We start from the raw sequence: 21,174 nt of genomic DNA, 5'->3' as shown, positions 1-21,174 counted from the left end.
TGATCTGAAGAGAAACCAGAGAATTGGATCAAAGGAGAAGGAGGAGTTCTAACAGAGAAGAGAGGATTGAACAAATCAGAATGACTGCTGTATCATTACAATGATATTTCTTTTAGCTTCCAGTGTTTTGGAAAAACCAGAAAATGTGGAGTGGTAACCTATACTCAACTTTGAAATCTGTTCTGTAACTATTGGTTAAATAGACTTAGAAAATTATTGCTTTAAAATTCCTTTGTTTGTGCATCAAAGAACTTCATCAAGAAAGTAGAAAGACAGCCTACACAATGGGAGACAATATTTGGAAATGACATATCAGATAAAGGTCTAGTATCCAGAATTTATAAAGAGATTGTTCAACTCAACAACAAAAAGACAGCCAACCCAATTACAAAATGGGAAAAAGACTTGAACAGACACCTCTCAGAAGAGGAAATACAAATGGCCAAAAGGCACATGAAGAGATGCTCAATGTCCCTGGCTATTAGAGAAATGCAAATCAAAACCACAATGAGATATCATTGTATGTATATTATATTTCACAATAGCAAATGTTTAAAAAAAAAGATGAGTGGGTGAAAGAGAAATATGACATTTTCATAAAAAGGAATATTATTCAACTATAAAAAGAAATGAAGTGCTCTTACATGTGACAACATAAATGAATCTTGAAGACATCACATTGAGTGAATAAAGCCCAATACAAAAGGATAAATATTGTATAATTTCTCTTATATGAAATACTGAAGAAAAAGCAGATTCATAGACTCAGAAAGTAGAATATTGTTTAGCAAGGATGAAGGAGGAGGAAATGGGGAATTTTTGCTAAATAACTATTAGTTTTGGTTTGGGATGAGTAAACAGTCTGGAAATGGTGGTGAAAGTTACATAGTAGTCAATATACGTGATGTCAAAGAATTGTCCACTTGAAGTTATTAAAATGATTTTGTGTTTTGTCTGTTTTATCATAATTAATTAATTAATTATTAAAACTTGCCAGGTTTTATTTAGAAATACTATTGCTCTATGAATTCACTGAAGGAACAAAGAGAAAGGCTAATTCTGCATTTTCACAAGCTGAGAACAAACATTTTCTCATGTATTGTCTGCCTTACCAGACTGTCCTAGCCGTGAGTTGAATTTCATTCCATGGTCCTTTTTAACCTTCTCCCTACCACTCCACCCAATAGCACTTAATAGAATATCTTATAAATGTAGTTCCTTTAATAAAAATTCAGTGAATGAATGCATGCACGACATCCATGAAGATCAAGCTAAAAGTTCATGTTAGGGAGATTGATGAGTGAATGAATGTACAATTAAGAAGACCAACCTAAGGATTTAGAATTGATTCCTTCCACCATGGTTGGACAGTTTTAAATTAGTGTGTAGAGTGGTTTGTTTACAAATATCTAGTTATAGCTTTAAAAAAATATTAGTTATTACATTTCTTTACCCTTTTTAATATATGGTTCTATAGCCACTGCTATTAGAATTTAATAGGAAATACCTAGAGATGTGGCTCAATTGTCTGTAGCTGAAGTACAAGAGAATTTCATCCTTTTAATTCTTCTTCCCTGTTTTCACTTTTACATTCTTTTTCTAAAGAAGGAACAGCAGAAATCACAGAATCAGGTAAGTATTTACTTTCCAGGGAACATAACAGTGCTGTGGAAAAGAGTTCGGAATTTTGAATCCTTCTGGCAACCACTCAGATTCCCCATTTCTTTATCTCTGTTACAGACAATGACTTTGATGAAAAACTTGCTATAAAGATTAAATGAAACAGCATATGTAATTTTCTTATATAAATTTGGTAGTTACTCCATAAATATTAATTCCTTTCCTCTCTTGTCGGAAAAATACAGAGAAAATCAATGATCCCAACTAAAACCCTGTTTTGCAAACCATGTGTCCCATGTTTTGCTTAGAGATATTTTGTGACTCTTTCACTGGGTTCATTCATTAATTTATTTGAGTGTCCATAAGTGCTACCTAAACCCTAATTTGCTAAAGATAACAGCTGAAAATTGAAATTTTTTTCCTATTGTTTTATAGCTGTCCATAAGTTCATGGGTTACTCTAGCCTCACTTCAAAGCATGCAAAAGGTGGGGGTGGGATGCTTTGCCATACAAATGACTGCATATAAGCAGAGTGATCAAATATAGCAAAACTACATGTTGTCACACATGGGATGGGGATTCTTGCCCCACATCTTGAAATGGTAGAGCCCTAAACACTCCTCCAATCATGGAATTCATTCAGTCTCATTTCCTACTGTTTATCCAAGTCTTGAGTGAAAAATTGCATTTTTGAAGATAATGATTTCTTGTTGTTTCTCCCCCCAGGGAAGAAAAGAATTGAAAAGTCTGAAAAGGAAATTAAAGGTAAAATGACATTTCAAGACATATAACATTATATTAGTGATAAAAATACATTATTATACAATCTATATAATTCAAAAGCATGTGGACATTGATATTTATAGCACAAATAGGAATCACAGGTCAGCGCAGTGTTATCCATGCAAGAGGTTTATATATTACATTGTCATTAGATGTCTAAAGAGATTAAGTATTTGGATCCTAGAGCAAACTCTGCCCGGTATTGCTGAAAACAACCCCATAGAGTACTTTTCATATGACTCTAGAATTGTGAATATTGATTATTTAATATTTTGGTCCCAATCTTAGGAAGAGCTTAATAATGAATATGATATTTTTCTCTAAATTACTACTGTGTCTCTACAGGCAAAGCAGAAGTGAAACATCTTGAAGAAAAAGGTAATTTTTTTAAAGACTGAAAAGCTTAAGGCAAAACTCTGAATTCAGTTATATTTTGAGTCAAAATGTGTTTATATTATGTGAAAGTGAAACTTTTATTTATATATGTGGTGAGTGTGGGTCTGGGTAAAAGAAGAAATGGGGCAGATAATCAATGACCTTGCAATGGTGGAGTCAGGGGAGCAATGCAGGGAGGCTCAGGCTAGGCAAAAAGTCACCTGAGTGTAGTGGCTGCTGCAAGCAGTAAGTTAGAAGCTGCAGGACAGTGCTGCTCATTCTCTTGGCATTGGGTTTATCGGTTAACCACAGAATATAATATATTAGGCATTGATTTTCAATCTAATTATCTGAAAAAAAATTTTAAAGTCCTTCGTCATAAAAAAAATATTGACTCAGAAGGAAATCAATTTTAGACATATCAAAATGATTGTCAACAACGGAAAAGACCCCTTTGGGGGCTAGAATCATCCCCAAATTCAGTTATCACAATTACCTGTTGTCTTTGTATTCTGGTTAATTTAAGTATTTTTTAATCATTCCATTCATATTGTACCTGTTCATATTAACAAAACAGTCTCTGTGGGAAACATTTATTTTTGTTAGATTTTAATCAAATAGAAGACAAATACTTTGAAAATAGCCACAAGAATATATTTATATCACATCTCACTTCTGCATTCTTAGAGCTTAGAGTTGAAATGAGCCGAATTTTTTAAAAAAGTTATTTCAATAATTCATTTTTAACTCATATTTTCCTTTAAACAGCCCCAACAGGAAAAGAAAGTCCTCAGTCACATAATGTGACAACAGGTAATTTTGAACATTCTAGATATTCAAATGATATGTTTGTATAAAGGGGCCTGAATTGTATTGGCCCCTTGATATTGACACTAAAATTTTTTTTAAAGTAAGGATATCTAGCAGGGACACATTTTTGCTCATGGCAGAGAAGGTGGAGCGGTAGAAAATCTGTCTGACAGTTTACATTTCAGTGGAAAATTAGAAAATGTCAAAAATTACAGCGATGAACTGTCTAAACAGTCAATAAATTATTCCAGCACACACTAAAGGAAAACTGTTTCTACTACAAAAGATTTTTAAATCATTATGTCAAAAGTGATAGCGAAGTAAAACCAGATGAAACTGACATTTATTTTATCATCTATGACTACATAAAATATACTTAATATAATAAATATATTTTTGTTATTTATAACTTGTCACTTTGCATTAAGTCAACCTAGACACAAAGTGAGTGATGAGTGCCAATAGATAGCATTCACACGGGAGGTAGATGTCCCTTTCCTACAAAGAAAATAATCTATTTGGAGATATCGATTACCATATGTCAACCGAGAAATTACAGACTGAATTGTAAGGCAACACAAGTGTTTATTCAGGGTCTTTGAAAGGCAGTTTAGGGAGCACAGATTCAGGTAGAGACCCAAACTGCACTGTGGAGAGCCGCCTCCCGGGTTGGGCCTAGTGGTTGTTCCCCCGCGGGGCATCTTGTCCGCGACTTCTCGCTCAGCGTCAAGCCCCCGGCCGGCGGGTGAGACAATGAGGAGAGACAGAGAGACGCAGACAAATCCGCGCTGGTGAGAAACACAGATCCAAGACACGTAGCAGTTGTAAGCACAGACCTTTACTGGAGTTAAGCTTGCATTCTCTGTTACAGGTTCCGCGCGGGACAAGATGCCCCGCGGGGGAACAACCTCTATGCGGCCGTCAGGTACGGCTCCCTGCGGGTCGTCTCCACCCACCCTGTCCGGGTAACCTCTTATATACTGTGCCCAAACCCAATAGGTTAGTGCCACGTATACAGAGGTGATTGGAAGATAGGGTTGGTGGGCGCGTGCGTCATACGCGGAGGCAGGATGCGGGCGCCATCTTGGCTCACTCGATGGGCGGGGGGAACTCTAGAGCAGGCTGCAGCGTGACCACTAGGCCCAACCCGGGAGGCGGCTCTCCACACTGCACCCTGTCCTGGGACTTCAAGCAACGTCTTTTTGTTTGTTTGCTTTTGTTTTGTAAAAAGGAGATTACATCAATTGCTCAGGAAGGCTGATATTGGTGGATATTTGGGGCTCTCCAAATGTCTTTCAAGTTAGCTTACCGATTTCTCTGTCACGTATTTGGTTTATGGCATCCTGATAACCTTAGAAACATTTTTGCTTTTGGTTTTGTGTATCTTGGCGGTTTGTGATATCTGGCTGAGAAGTTCACGGGAGCAACTTCTGAATGGCCTGCCTGTTCCACTGGAAATCTCTTAGCCGTAGTAACTCCATTTTATTTGATCTCTTCTCTCACCAAAACTTTAAATGAAAATTATTACAGAATTATATAGTTTGGGTGACATAATTTTAGGCAAATTAAATTATTTAGAAGGTGACTGAAATTCTAAGATCCTAAATAAACATGCCATAACCAAGTAAACTCTTTCCATTTCATGGCACATAACATATACTAGCCTTCACTGGCTTACTCTGGCAGCACACTGTAGCACTTATGTAACATTTATGTGACATTTATGTAACATACATTTATGTAACATTTATGCCTACATATCTAGACATGTGATTTAGACATATAATTATCATTAATATTAAGGGATACAATTTAAAATAAGAAAACATTAAATTTGTGGAATGATATGGGCACACAATTTTTTGTTGTTTTTTTTTTGGCATGGGCAGGCACCAGAAATTGAACCTGGGTCTCCAGCATGGCAGGCGAGAACTCTGCCTGCTGAGCCACCGTGGCCTGCCCAGGGCCACAGTTTTCCTATTGGAACTTTCTTCAAATTATTGCTTAATATCTTTGGAAGAAATCTGCAGAAGAATGAGAAGAGACCAATTACTTAGAAAAGCAGTAGCCCAATTCTTTCCCATCGTTAGTTCATTTAATCCTTAGAAACAGCCCAATTATCATACCCAGTTTAAGGATGAGGTAAGTGCAATGAAGGGAAGCCTAATAGCTCATGATGTTTTTATTGATAGACATGGAATTGGCTCCAGGTCAGTTTGACTCTAAAAACTATGGGCATTAACCCCGTTTGGTCACATTTCGCGGTCCTGTCGCACTGTTGTGAATAAAAGGAAGTTTCTACCAGTCAGAGCAGCCCAAAGATAAAAGACACCCCACTTCTTTCCCAAGGAAGTGGGTAATGAAAGCTTTGGCTGAAGTCTCAGTAGCCAGGCTATCCAAGGTGTTCAGATATTGGATGAGGTATCCCTTCTTATCCTGTTCCAAGTCCATCATTTCTAAGGTCTTTACGTTAGGATTACACAGTAAGGAAAAATAGCTACACATGAAAACACAAAACCAACCTAGAGCTAGTTGACTAGCTAGTACACTAGTAAGAATATGCTTATTCATTCCTTCCTTCAACAGAGTTCAGTGGATCTCAATAAAAGCCTATTTTATTTCTTTCTAAGTTCCTGTCTTCCTTGGCAAGATTATTATTAAATGAAAACTAATTACATTAGCCTTAGTAAAGTATTTATAAGAATCATTTTATCTGTTTTGCAATTTTATGTCAAGGTATGATATTGTGCTATCACTATAGAACAAATTTCACCAACCTAAATGGCAAAAAAAAAAATTTTAATCCTTTATATTTGTGCTCACCTAACTTCTATAAAATTTTTAATTCTTAGGTTCATAAGAGAAACCCCACAAATCTCATAATAAAATCATGAAACGTAGATTCCTAAAAGAATTATATTTTCAAGCCTTGTCCTTTAAATTAAATTAATACTGGTAGAATGGGGGTGTTACCGGCCGTCCTCTAATATCTGCCAGATTACCCGGGACGATCACTGCACCATAGATGGAAAGGCATATTGCTTTAAAAAGAATCTTTAAATCTTTAAATGACTGTGAAAAATTAATTTTTTTTGCATGTTGCTTTTCACGATTTATTTTTTTGTAGTCTAATTGATAATTGTTTTATTCATCTTTGAAGGGAAAATAATTCTCAGTGATATATTTTAAGGAATTTGGACACTGAAGCAAATAGTTAATTACATAATACAGAATAATTTTACTAAGGTTCAGTGTAATTATAGTTAATCCAAAACACAACTTGCAAAGCTCTTAAAGCTGATTTTAGTAAGAGTATTTAAAAACCATAAATACGTTGTGACACTTGGAAAGATTAATAGCTTTTGTGATAGCTCATGTACATTTTTACATAAAAGAGATTAAGACATTCAAATACCTATGTCCAATAAATGAAGACAATTTTATTTTTCATTAACTCAAACTAAGCCAAAAGATAGTAGATATTTTTATAGTCCATTGCTGTATAATATTTTTGCATTTTATCTCAGTAAAACAAAATTTGTTTTCTTTTATCAGAAAAACCTTCAAGAGTATCAAGTAAGTACTATGTGTAGCACAGAATTGATAAGTTATTTTTGATACCCGATATGAATTTGAAGCTGAAATTCAAAAAATGCATATCTTTAATATGTTCAGAGATTGAGTCATTCTAAACTATACCCTCTGACAGGAATTTGTTAGCTTTTATTCTTGCTTAGGTTGAAATTTTAAAAATAACAGTTATTATTTGAAATGATAACTTATAACAAAAATAACTTATTATGTTTTCCTGACTGAACATAAAAGTGATTTCCATTCAAATGCGTAAATCTTATCAATGATTGAAGTCAAATGAACTACAACAATCCTGCTTCTGCCTTAATCCTCCATCACTAAAAAATTTCCCAACAGGGCACATATAGTCAAACAATAATGTTTTATTTGCTGCTGTTTTCTAAAGTCCTTTAGCTTAAATAGGATCAAATATTTAAGAAGGATGATGTACTTAGGGATGGGTTTATTTGTGTGGCATTTATGGACACAGATCCCAGAAAACACTCTACAAAATGTCAACACAGAAACACAGGGGAGTAAGTATATAGGATACAACTGTATATTTTCCTATAAGCTCTTTAAATTCAAGGAAATCACAATTTTCTTGTCCACATTTCCAGATTAAAGATAAAAATTATTCTAAATCAGTGCTGTCCAATAGTATGAACTACATATATCACTTAAAATTTTCTAGCAATCATATTAGAAAAAATTAAGTAAGAATAATTTCAATATGTTTCATTTAACCAAATATATACAAATATTATTTCAATGTGTAGTAAAAATACAAATTTGATAATTTATATTTTTTATACTAAACCTTTGAAATCTAGTGTACATTTTACACTTACAGCACATTCCAGTTTATACCAGCCACATGTCAAAACTCCAAAGCCCCACCTTGTTAGTCGCTATTGTGTCGGACAGAGCATTTCTAGATATTTATTGAGTGCTGTGGAGCAACACTCAATTGCTACAACAGTGCATCGTGGGAACACAGGTTCAGGTCACAAGAAAAACTTTCAGCAAATGATCCCTTTATAAGTTACACAGAATACAGAGTCCGGAAGGGCATGTCGTCTCCTTGTCACTTACACAGCAGCGCCGAGCTGAAAAGGGCCGGGGAAGGAGCCCCAACACGGCCTGGCTCCTGGGGGGCCGGAAGGGCTCTGGATCGGGACTGGTAGTTGGCAGCTTTGTATTCCCATTGCCTCTGAGAACAGAGACAGATCCTATTTTAAGTGTGGTTTGTATCCACCTCGGTGGGAGAGGGCCCTGCCACTGAGAATTCCTATTCCAAGGAGCGTCTGGGACTGCTTGTCCCCAGGTTCCAGGTTTCAGGTCTGACTAAGCTTTGTGGTGGACTTAACATGCCCCCAAGTTGTAAAGTGACTCACTACAGAAAAGAGGTGTTGGAGGAAAGCCTGGAGTTGGCCCCTCAGAGTGGGCCTGTGACCCCCTCAGAGACGAAAGTGGGCAAGGTGAGGTCTGGGCAATGACTGCTTCATAAGCAGTGTCTGCGATTTCCTTAGCAGGTGCCTATTCTGCAACCAACACTCATTGAGTCCTGAGAAACAATACAGGAGAATCATTAAAGTATGTTCACGGCGACATGTCTTATTCAAAGTTCTTTGACTACAAGTAATGGAATCCCACATGGGTTTGCTTCCAGAAGTTAAAAAAGGATAATTATAAAAGGACACAGAATTGTCTTGCTGATGCAAGGACAGAAGTTACTGCTCTCCTATAGTCAAAAGCACCCAGGGCAGACTTCATGAAGGAGGTAACTCAGAATCTGGTCTCTGAAGAGTAGTGAGCCTTTTGATAACTGGAGAAGAGAAAAGAAAAGGAATGAGCAACCAAGAAAGAGCAGCACATAAAACCATGAAGAAGAGTTGGCTGGAATAGAGAGGGAGTGTTAGAAAGGTGGGGGAGGTTGAAACTATGAGGCGGAGAACATGCAGGCAAGCAGACCTTAGGCTTACTGCCTCAGAAGCTGGAGTCTGTCTTATATAAAGGACTTGTTGGGAAGCCTAATCTCGCAGTAATAATAATAGTAGTAGTAATAGTAGCAGTGGGGACAGGAATAGCAATAGTTTTAGCAATGATAGTAGCAGTAATGCTAGTAGTAACAACAGTAACTGAAAAGAAAAAGATGTGAGGAAGATAAAATATATTGTTTCTTATGGATCATGATGAAATAAACATTCAGAGACATCATGGAATTAAACATTTTAATAACCTGGCTTTCAGAATATGTGAAGGTTATATTCTCTATGGCATATGCATTATTTAAGTGCAATCACAAAAAAATGCCTTGGATATTTCTCAAGTCAAGCATAGTAAAGATAATTTAAACTATTAGGAATCGACTACTGTTCTTTCCCTGAAATCTCTTCTCGGCATTATGGCCACGTGTATTTTTTTTTTTTTTTTGTCCGACGTTTCTTTTTCAGTGATTTTGTCTTTCTTTAAAGAAGGTTCATGAAATAGTTTCCGCTTTGGCACTGCGCTCTACCACCGACGTCCTCTAGCCCCAGTGTGCTGTCTGTTTCTCTTGTCTTCTGGAGGGTGGTCGACCTTCTAACTCTAATAGGACCTCCTTCCCTTCCATGCCAGACGCACAGAAACTGTCCTTCAGGATCTCATTTGGGGGGAGGGGGGAAAGGAGGTGCTAATTCATGGAAAAGGAGCTTGTGAAAGAAAGGGGCTGCTTATCTGAATTCAGTCTGATTGAGAAGGACAAAAAACAGCTCAGTGAGTTAAAGTTTTATTGTAAGGATAGAAAAGATGTTGATAAGAATCAGCAGTGCACTAATATCTGTCTGTTGTAACACTGAAAGCACTGTGGCAAAATTAGAAGTTCCATGAATCAAAGAGGGTCATGGTTTAATTCATACTTGTTTTGTGGATTTATTTTTTTAGGTATATAGCTTTCGTATGTCCAAATTATCATTGATTTTCATTCTAGGTCTTTTATTGTAAGTATGGAAAATATATAATAAATAATTTACTTATCATGGAGTTTGGAGGATGACATAAGAGGAATTAGAATTGTTTTACATTAATGCCTATTATGTCAAAAATTAAAAGCAAAGTAAATACATTCTTTGTTTTAAATAATGAAACTATCTCTTCCTGATATTAATATTTCAAGTCTTTTGAATTTTTTTCTCTGAAATAAGAAAAAAGCCACATCCTAAAACACTATTCCCAGGGAACCTGCCCAGAGGCGAAGCATGAAATAAGCAAAGAAAATACATTATCAAATGGCAAATGGTACTAAGGGAAGGCTTGCACTTAGAAGCATCAAAAAGCTCTTAACACAACTGAGAGATACTCACAAGACATTTGTAGCAACGGATTTTGGAATATTCAGGAAGAAAGGTTTTATCAGTGCCCACAGTTCTTTTGTTGTAATTGTGGAGCAGTGAACATTTAAATAAAGCAAAGTTAGTTTGCTCCTCGAAAAGAGTAAATGGTGTAATGTAAGGACATCACTGAGATCATTCTATATGGAAGTTTAACTTTGGCAATTTTCCTGAAACATTTTTCTCTAATAATATGAAGTGAGCATTTTGCCATTTAGCACCCCACCAAAATTATCTGAATTTACAGGTTTGGGATCACTACAAAATCTTTAAGCTCTAAATTTCATATCAAAGATAATGCATTTGACTCATTAAAAGCTATACCGATAAAAATTCACCTATTCCAGAAGTTAGTTTGTTAATGAAGATTCAAACCAAGGCCAGCAAACTTCCCATGTTAAGACAACTTCCTTTGTATCTTACTTTCGTGAAATTTTTAAAGCTTTCTAACTTTTCAAAAATTCATGCTGTTTTTTTCATTCTGCATCTTTTTTTTCTGTCTGTAAAAAATATGGTAAATTAATAAGAAATTGGCTCCAATATTAGATTATGATGGATATTTCAGAAATCAGAATTAAGCTACCTTAGAAATTTGTCTGAAAATTTATAAGTATTTGGTGAAATAAAATAAAGATCTCATAGATGTAAAAGTTTAATAGCCTTTTTCTTACTTTACATATTTGGCATGACTTAGGACTGAAAATCAAACTCTGAATTTAGCATCTTAATATGGACTTTAAAATATATAAATATAACTAAACATAAATAAAGTATTTTATTAATAAAAGCATAGAATAATTTTATGGACCATATGTACTTCATTAAAAGTTTTTAAGTATTTCAGAATTTTTCCCTTAAGTATATAATCCCATTTGGAAAAATATTTCACTTTTTAAGACAATCATGGTACTTTTCAATGAGGCAGTGAATTCTTAGTGGCCAAAAAGGACTAATTTTTTAAAATGCTGAAACACGGAAAGAATATACTTCATTTAATGTTTCTATTGTCTTTAATTACTTTTTTTAGACAATTAAGTTAATGACCTCTCCAAAAGTGATCAAATACAATGTAAGAGACAATGAAGAGTTAATTCACCTCTAAAACAAAGTCATTTATGTATTATCTCAGGCCAGTTAAGTTGATAAAAGTAATATGGAATTAATTAAACATGATATATAAACACTTTAACCTTTAAAAAATAAATGGATAAATCTTCTCACTGTACAACACATGCCACTCACATTTCTGACACTTTACAAGAGAACATAAGAGTTGGATAAGCTGCCACCACAGAAGAAACCATGAAACACTATTTGGGTAACTTTTACAGAATGAATTTGAATTGTTATTCAAGCCAAACATGAACCGAATTCATTTGTCTAAACTTAGGTCAAAATGTTTCACAAAAAAATTAATTGAATTATAGAAACTAAAATGGCTAGTCAGTCTGTCTCCCTGGCTGACTAAAACTGACCATAAATAGAAGCCATCACATTGCTGTAAATATATCATCATTTGTGGTGGATGAATTTTGCACAGTTGCTACGAGTGAGATTGTTGATACGCTTAAATCAAACATAGAAGAGAGAAAAAAAGTGCTTTTCATTTCTAAAACAATTCCTTACAAAATTAAAATTTAGAGAGAGCTCATTATTCTTTTATTTACATATATATTTGTATACAAGTTAGTGTTAAGAATCTAAATGTCCTGTCCTACTCCACTGCTTCAGTTTCCTTGGCTACTCAAGCTAATACCATGCAAATGGGTCCACTTAGACAATGGAATTTATGAACTCACAGTTTTGAAGCTAAAAGGAAGTCCAAGTGAAGGCATCATCAAAGCAGTGCTTTCCACCCAGCGACCGTGGCGTCCGGGGCCGGCTGTCAGCAATCCTTTCTCTAGTTCCACGGTCATGTGGTCATATGTCAAAGCCCATGGCCGCCTCTGCTCCCCGCTCCCTGCTCTTCTGGGTTCTGCTCTCTTCAGCTTCTAGCTGCTCCTTTGGCTTTTCCTCTCAGTCTGAATTTCATTCCACTTATCAAGGACTCCGGTAATAGTCTCAAGACCCACTCTGGGTCATGCCTGAACTGAAGTAACTTCCTCAAAAGGTCCTGATTACAATGGGCTCCCCCCACAGGGATGGAATAAATGTAAGAACATGTTTTTCTGGAGTGCATACAACTTCAGACCATCACACCGCACCCTCTGGACTTCAAAAAGTCATGTTCTTTCCATGTGCAAAATGCGTCCATCCCATCATAATATCCAGAGACATCCAGCCATTTCAGAAAGAATGCCAAGGACAGAGTCTTCTCACGATTGGTCGTGGGTGTGGCCTGTCCTGAGCACAGTTCCCCTTTGTGGACCTGTGAAACCTGGAGGACAAATTATCTGCTTCCAATGTGCAATGGAGAGCCAGCCATAGGAAAAACTTACCCATTGCAATAGGGAGAAATTGGGAGGAAAATAGTGGTCATGGGCCCCCAAATTCTGAAAACCAGCAGGGTGTATTCCATCAAATTTCAAGGTCTGAGAATCATCTCCCAGTGCAGCTGCGCCCCTTCTCAGTGCTTGTATAGTGGCCCCAGGAGTGAAGGCCTGACCCTCTGAGCATCAGATGGTGGACAGTCTCTCTGCAAAACCTAGGACACAGACCCCACCTTGTCTGAGCACTGGGGTGGAACACTCTCTGTGAATAGCAGGGCAAAGAGTCCAGCCTCCCTGTCAGGGTGTACTAGCCCTTTCCACCCACATGGGTGCGCCCACTCTCTTAGCCCAAAGAGATCGCTTTGGTCCAGATCTCCACTTTCATGGTTCTGCCCTTCAAGTCATTTTTCCTTCAATGCGTCCCTTTCCTGTCCCTTTCTGTCCAGGCTGAAGTGGTTTCATACATATAACTTTCACAAAAATATTGTCCACTTTGAATATAACTCACAGGGGTCCAATTCAGACAGAAGCGTTTTCCATTGATCCTTCCTGGATAATTGCACCTCCAGTCCTTACTGAAATGGCTGACTGGGTCCCTGTTCAGTTAAATCCTTAAATAGCACCTTATTTTCTGGGGACACACCTTCTAGAAGCTCAGGGAGGTCTCTGAAAGAGCCACTGTCCCAAGTCTCAGAGTGTGCTATCTGGATAAGCTCAGAATTTTTCCAAACTCTCAGTTTCTGGTTTCTTTGTGCTCAGGAGTTTGTTCTCAACTTATTCCTTTTTCCTCTCAGTTCACTGTAAGCTACAAGGAGAAACCAGTATACTTTCCACAGTTAGCTTGGAAATCTCCTCACCTAAATTTCCAAGTTCATTGCTTTCAAGTCCTGCCTTCCATTTGACATGAAAACTCAATTTCTGCAACTTTAAAACAAAGATCCCCTCTTCCTGTAGTTACCAATAATGCATTTATCATTGTGTTCTAAGGCCTCATGAGAAGCACCTATCACTACCAACAGTCTCCTCAAAGCTATCTAGGCTTTTTCTATCAAGCACCTCTAGTTCATCCAGCCTCTACCCATTACCCAATTATAAAGCTGTTTCCACATTTTTGGTATTTGCAAGCAGCACAAGCTGCTTTGCAATACCATTTTGCACCCCACTGTCTTGGTAGCAAACTCTGTTTTAGTCCCCTTGTCTGCTCAAGCATATATCCTGTGATGGGTCAGCTTAAATAATGGGAATTTATTAGCTCTTAATCGAGACTAAGAGGAATTTCAAATCAAAGCATCATCAAGGTATCAAGGTGACACTTTCTTCCCGAAGACCTTGGAGTTCGGGCTCGCTGCCGGCAATCCTAGGTCCTTCACCTGTGACACATGCAATGTGCTGCATTTGTATAAAGCTGAAAAGAAGACCATATTATTACACATAGATATTCATACATATGCATTTTTTTCTTTTCACTTCCCTTTCTTCCCTTCCCATTATATGGATATAAGGTTATACATTTTCCTTTGAGTATTGCATATATATATAATTTTATATAATTGTTTATATATGATATATACAATATGTCTTTATATATTATATGCATAACTATATAAATCTATACTTTTTTAGCATTATACAAATAAGAGCACATTGTAGGAAGCATTCTGAGATATTTTGCTTACTGTCACACTTCTCAGATTCACTAGTATTTGAGTATAGTTCTTTCATTTTCATTACAGTATATTAGTCTGTGAGTATACACTTTTTAATCATATCTACTGATAGATATTTCCAATGCTCCCAGTTTCTTTGAGATTTTTCTGTGTTCCTCTTCAAACACCTTATGATCTATGCTTAGTTTACTAATATCTGCTCTTTCTACTTTTCCACTCTCTGCATATGAGTCTATAAATGTTCCTGTATTATTTCTGCAGCATCCCATGTGTTTTTATATGAAGTATTTTCATTATAATTCAGGTTTTAAGTATTTTAAAATTTCCATTATAATTAATTCTGTACTGCATTGTTCTAGTTTGCTAGCTGCCAGAATGCAACACACCAGAAATGGAACGGCTTTTAAAAGGGGGAATTTAATGAGTTGCTAATTTATAGTTCTTAGGCCGAGAAAATGTCCCAATTAAACCAAGTCTATAGAAATGTCCAATCAAAGGCATCTGGGGAAAGATACCTTGGTTCAAGAAGGCCGATGAATTTCAGGTTTCTCTCTCATCTGGAAAGGCACATGGCGAACACAGTCAGGGCTTCTCTCTCAGCTGGAAGGGCACATGGCGAATATGGCGTCATCTGCTAGCTTTCCCTTCTGGCTCCTTATTTCATGAAGCTCCCCGGGAGGCTCGTGGACCTCTGCTTCGTGGTGCTGTAGCATTCTCTGCTCTCTCTGAATCTCTCATTCTCTAAAATATTTCCTTTTCTATAGGACTCCAATAAACCAATCAAGACCCACTCAAATGGGTGGAGACATGTCATCCCTTAATCCAGTTTAACAACCACTGTTGACTAAATCACATCATTCACAGTTCTGATTACAGTTTCAAACATACAGCGTTGAATAGAGATTATTCTACCTTTATGAAATGGGATTTATATTAAAACATGGCTTTTCTTGGGGGGCATACTTCCTTTCAAACCAGCACATGCATTAAATAGATGTTTTAGAACTTATTTTAAATTTGCAAACCAATGGGAATTATAAGTTTTCTTTGAATCTACTTATAACTTAAATTGTATAGTAGTGGTCAGAGAAAAATGGTCAATACTTTCAAATGCATTGAGCTCTGATATTGATTGTTTTAATAAATATTCCATGTACAATTGAGAGGAATGTGCATTTTCTAATGGATAGAAGCACTATTCTATATTTGTCCATTAAATCAAGCCTAATTGGGTTTTTCAATTACTCTGTAGCTTCACAGCTTTTTTGTATTTTTGAATTATCTTAATTGAATTAGGTCTATTGAAATATCCATTTTGATGGATAATTACCAGATTACCACTGTACTTCTATCAATTTCTGCTTTTTAAAAGTAGGGACTATTTTATCATTTGAATTCAAGTATAGATTTCTGGTGAACTGAATATTTACTTTACATAGTAAAGTCTATATTTCTATTAAAACTATTGTTTAAAGTATAGTGCATCTGTAGGTAGAAAACGCTCTCATTTGTTATTCATCTTACAATGAATCTATATTGTCCTTATTCCCCAAAGGCAGTTTTGTCAGGTATGTAAACTAGGTTACCAGTTACACACTTTGGGCACTTTCAATATAGTGTCCCATTGAATTGCTTTGTCTTCCACTCCTGACAATTGTGGGTTCAGTTAGTCGTTAATTTTTTTATCTTTTACATCTGACTGCTTTAAATATTTTCTCTTTGATTCTGGTCAGCTAAAGTTTTTGGAATGAGAATTTCCTTTGAATTGGGAATTGTTTCCAGGGTGTGTGGATATTTTGTAAGGTTCTTGGGATTCATAATTATTATTTCTTCAAATATTATCTCCTCCATTTTATCTATTCTTTTTCTTTTTGCTAATTAGGAATAAACTGGGATGCACACTTATTTTTTTCCTAACTTCTCTTTCATTGCTTTTTCATTTCTTTGTCTGTTTATACTGCATTTAATTTTTTATCAAATTTGGCACCCAATTCATTATTTTTTTCTTGAGTTCTATCTACTATGTTATTTAACTCATCCAATGAGCTTTGATTTACAATGCAATTTTTCATTATAGTAGTTACTTTTCCAATCTTCTTGGCCATTTTTATATCCTCATTTTGCTTGCCCTTACTTATGAGTTAATATTTTGCTCCTTAAATATTTCATACATTTTGAGTCTGAGAAACTTCTGAAGTACTATGGGAGGTATATTTGTGGTATGGTGTTTCTTTAGACTTTCATTCATGATAGCCTTTTTCCCCCTGCATTTGGAATGAACTTCTATTTGATTCATCTTCATATGGGGGCATCATAGGCACTGAAATTGAAAAAAAACTTCTTTACAAAGAATCCATGCCTTTGTTTCTATTTGGATTCAGAGGATGCTACTGACCTGGAACAATGTGTTAACAAATATTATAGTAACATAAAATTCACATATGGAAAAAACACACATTTCATTCTCTGACTTCACAAAATATTAGTTGTCTCAAACTGAAATTTATAGAAAACTGACTGCTATAGGACTCACCTATTTTCAAATGCACATAAAATATTCATGTTAGACAAGATACCAGGTTTTAAAACAAACCTTGCTAAATTTAAAGAATTGAAATCATACAAAATGATCTGAGACAAAGCTAGAATTAAACCAGAAATTAAACAACAGAAAGTAAACTGGGAAATCAAATCTCTAGGCATTTGTAAATTAAATAATGCACTTCTCAATAACCCATCTTCTAATTAGGAGGTCTGTAAAGAAAAGAGAAAATAATTTGAACTGAAAAAAAGGAAGTACAACCTATTAAAATGTGTTGAATGTGCTTAGAAAGAAAAATGTATACCATTAAATGCTTATACTAGAGAAGAAAATGGATCCAAATCAATAATTAGTTTCCATCTAAGAAGTTAGAAAAAGAACAAAATGAATACAATCAGAAGGAAATTATAAAATTAAACACATAGACCAATGAAATTGAAAACAGAATAGCCATAGAAATATTTCAAAGAGATCAATAGAATTGTTAAACTTCTAGAAAGACTGTCAAAGAAAAAAAGAGATAATACAAATTAATAATATCAAGCATGCTAAAAGGAATATTAAAACATGCCTGAAGATGGCAAAATGGTGATATAAAACTATGACTAAAAATCCAATGAACATAAATATGTCAACAAAAATGAAATGGTCCAATTCCTTAAAAGCCACAAATTACCAAAACTTACCCAATATGAAATAAATAATTTGAATGGTCCTGTAACTAGTAAGTGAACTTGTAGCTAGAAATTTTCTGAAATTTCCAAGCCCGAATTATTTCCCTGGAGAATTTCACCATAAGAATAATAGCAATTCCACAGAATCTCATAAAAAGAGATTAGAAGATGGAACATTTTGTAACTAATTTTAAAAGGCCAGCATTACCATGATACCAAAACCACACAAAGACAGTATTAAAAAAAAAAAAAGAAAACTGAACAGTAATATCTCTCATGAATAAAGACAAACATTTTCAACAAGACAGTCTCAAAATGAATCCAGCAATACATAAAATTTATAAAACACAAAATACAGGAGTAGGTTTATACTGGGAATGCAAAACTGGTATAATATTGGTAATCAACCATATTCATAATACAATGTAAGAATGATCATACTAATTTTTGCAGATAAAGTGTTTGACAAAACTCAATATCTGTTATAAAGATTTTCAACAAACTAGGAATAGAATAAAACTTCCTTATCCTGATAAAGAACACATACACGAAAACCTACAGCTTATACTGTAGGTAAACTTGAAAGACTGAATACTTTTCCCCTGAGATCAAAGTAAGGATGCCCACTGTCTGTCCTTGCCATTACAACAAAACAAGGAGGAAAATAACAATACAGATTAGAAAGTAAGAAATAAAATCATCCCTTTTCACAGATGGCATGATTGTCTATGTGGAAAATCCAAGGAATCTGTTTTAGTTTCCTAGACTGTTTAGACAAACACCATGCAATGGATTTGTTTAAATAACGGGAATTTATTTTATCACAGTTACAGTCTAGGAAAATGTCCTAGTAAAGGCCTCATCAGGCAAAGACCAGCTGCTGTGATCCTTGACTTGTTTGCTCATGGCAAAGCCCCTGGTGGCTCTCCTTGTCTCTTCCTTCTCTTCCAGGTTTCCTTGATTTCAGCATCTTGTTTTTGTGGCTTTCTCTCCCTTTATCAGAATGTTATTCTGTTGTAAAGAACTCTAGTAACAGGATGAAGGACCTATGATTTAGGTAGTCACAGTGTACCTGAAGACACCTCATCAAAACGTCCTACTTATCCACGTTCATACCCACAGGAATGGATTAAATGTAAGGACATGTTCATCTGGGGTACATACACCTCTGAACCACCATACAATCTGTGAAAACAGAAAAGATAAAAGCCTCCTGGAAAAGTAAGTGGACCTAGCAAGGATGCAGGATATTAGATCAACACATGAAAATCAGAACTGACCTACAAAACCATGACCTCTTCTGCCACAAATTCTGAAGAAATGTGATGAGAATGGGTAGACCTTTCAGCCAACGGTGTTGGAAAAATTGAACACCTATAAAAAAAAGAGAAACCTTTTGCAAAAATTAACTCAAAATTATAGCACTAAATATAAAACATGAAATTATAAAACTTTCAGAAGTAAACACAGGAGAAATAATCTTTAAGACCCAGAGTTAGGCAACGAGTTCTTAGACATGACACCAAGAGCATTATCCATAAAAGGAAGAAAAGTTATAGACTGGGAGAAAATATTTGGAAACCACAAACTGAGCTTGTATTTTTAATTAGGCAAAATGAAGGTAGTTAATTAAAACTTAATTTAAAAAATTTTTAAATGAGCAAAAGTTTTCCATAGGCAGTTCACAAAAGCAACTGTAGGGTTGGCAAATAATGCCAAGAAAAGATGTTTGACATCATTAGGGAAATGCAATGAAACCGCCATTATATAATATGACACACCTATTAGAATAGCTAAAATGAAAAGAAAATTCTGGAAAAATCAAGTGCTTGTGAGAATTCAGAGCAACTGGAATGCTCATGCATTGCTCTAGAGAATGCAAAACGGTACATACACTCTAGAAAACTGAGTGTTTTTTTAAATGTTAATCGTGTACCTACAGTAATACCCAATTATTCCACTCCTGTGAGATGAGAAAAATAAAAAATCATGTTCACAAAAAAGCCTGTATATGAATATTTATAGCAGCTATAGTCATAATAGCCCCAAACTGGAAATAAAACAAATGTCCTTCCATAACGGAAGGGATAAATAAGCTGCAGTCTATCCATTTAATGGGATGCTACTCAGGAATACTCATGCAACAACTGCATGAATTACAAAGACATTATGCGGCATAAAATAAGCCAGTCTCAAAAGGTTGTGTATTTTATACTACCGTGTATATGACATTCTTGAAAAGAAACAACTGTCTTTTTTTTTTTGGAAAACAGCTCCATGACTCCCTGGAGTTAAGAATGAAGGAGAGCAAGTTTTGGGGGCTAATGGAGTTTTAGGGGGTGTTGTGGCTATGTTTATAGATATCAATACCCACACACACACACACACACACACACACACATATACACACTAAAATTCATAGAACTGTACCACAAAATCAATTATACTGCATGATAATTTAAAAATAACAAAAAGTATATATATTCTAGAATATGACAGGTTGCTCTCCGAGATTTTCTGCTGCGTCCCTCTCGTTCACGTTCATCGGGCTTCCTCTCGCTTTGTCTCCCCTGCCTCTGTCCTGCTCAGCTTGTATTCCACTCCCAGTGGCTGCTTACCACTCGTGGGGCCCTATTCTGGAAGAGCCCTGGCCCAGCAATTTCTCGGTTGCTCCAACCCCTTTGAACCTCAGACCAGGCCCCCTCTGTTCACCAGCTCTTGGGCTGGGCGATTTTCCTTCCCATTTCAGCTGCTGATCTCAAGTTGTCTGGTCTACTTTTCACAAATACCTGTTGGCTGTTGGGGGTTCCCTGTTCTCAGGTCTCTCCAAATGCCCCTTGCTTCCTCTGCTTTGTCCTTTACAGACATTAAGCCATTGCAGGTTGTTAAACTATTTATTGGTCCTAACCCATGCGTATTTTTAGGGTTCATCAAATTTTGTAATCGTATTTTCATGGCTTTCATTATCTAGCTGTTCTTTTTTATGACGAGAGGTGGGGGAGTTTTAAATACTCTGCTACCACCATCTTCTGAGAATGCACGGGGACAATTTTATCTTCAGCCCACATCCCTGGCTTAGTGAGGGGCTCACCCTCAGAACCTCCCCTTTGCTCTTTGCATGCTTAGTTTCTGAGTTCCAGTTTTAAAAGGCCTCGTCTTCAGTGCTGCTGCACTTTCCAAGTATCAGAGGTTTTTTGTTTGTTTATTTGATTTTTTTAATATCCCAGGGCAGAGAGGAGGACTGTATTTGAAGATTTTCTTTACTTCCTCTGAGCCCAGGAGTGCATCAAACAGATATTTTTGTTTTTGTTTTTGTTTCTTCTTTTGCAG

General features: G+C 35.9%; 1 protein-coding gene across 5 annotated transcripts in view; it reads left to right on the top strand.

Annotated features, from left to right (window-relative positions):
- TRDN (triadin) overlaps window positions 1-21,174 on the top strand; it is a 435,680-nt gene that overhangs the window by 398,633 nt on the left and 15,873 nt on the right. For 4 of the 5 annotated variants that reach the window (XM_077162803.1, XM_077162800.1, XM_077162799.1 and 1 more), the window contains 5 exons: window positions 1,606-1,632; window positions 2,347-2,385; window positions 2,749-2,781; window positions 3,547-3,591; window positions 7,144-7,164. In XM_077162803.1, the coding sequence (XP_077018918.1) occupies window positions 1,606-1,632; window positions 2,347-2,385; window positions 2,749-2,781; window positions 3,547-3,591; window positions 7,144-7,164 (165 nt within the window). The remainder of the gene's footprint in view (window positions 1-1,605; window positions 1,633-2,346; window positions 2,386-2,748; window positions 2,782-3,546; window positions 3,592-7,143; window positions 7,165-21,174) is intronic. The other variant, XM_077162801.1, reaches the window with a different exon arrangement.

The sequence above is a fragment of the Tamandua tetradactyla genome, chromosome 5, assembly GCF_023851605.1.
Source record: "Tamandua tetradactyla isolate mTamTet1 chromosome 5, mTamTet1.pri, whole genome shotgun sequence".
In the NCBI taxonomy this organism is placed as follows: Eukaryota; Metazoa; Chordata; class Mammalia; order Pilosa; family Myrmecophagidae; genus Tamandua; species Tamandua tetradactyla.
The sequence above is the reverse complement of the archived record's forward strand: the minus strand, read 5'-3'. Positions and strand labels throughout refer to the sequence as shown.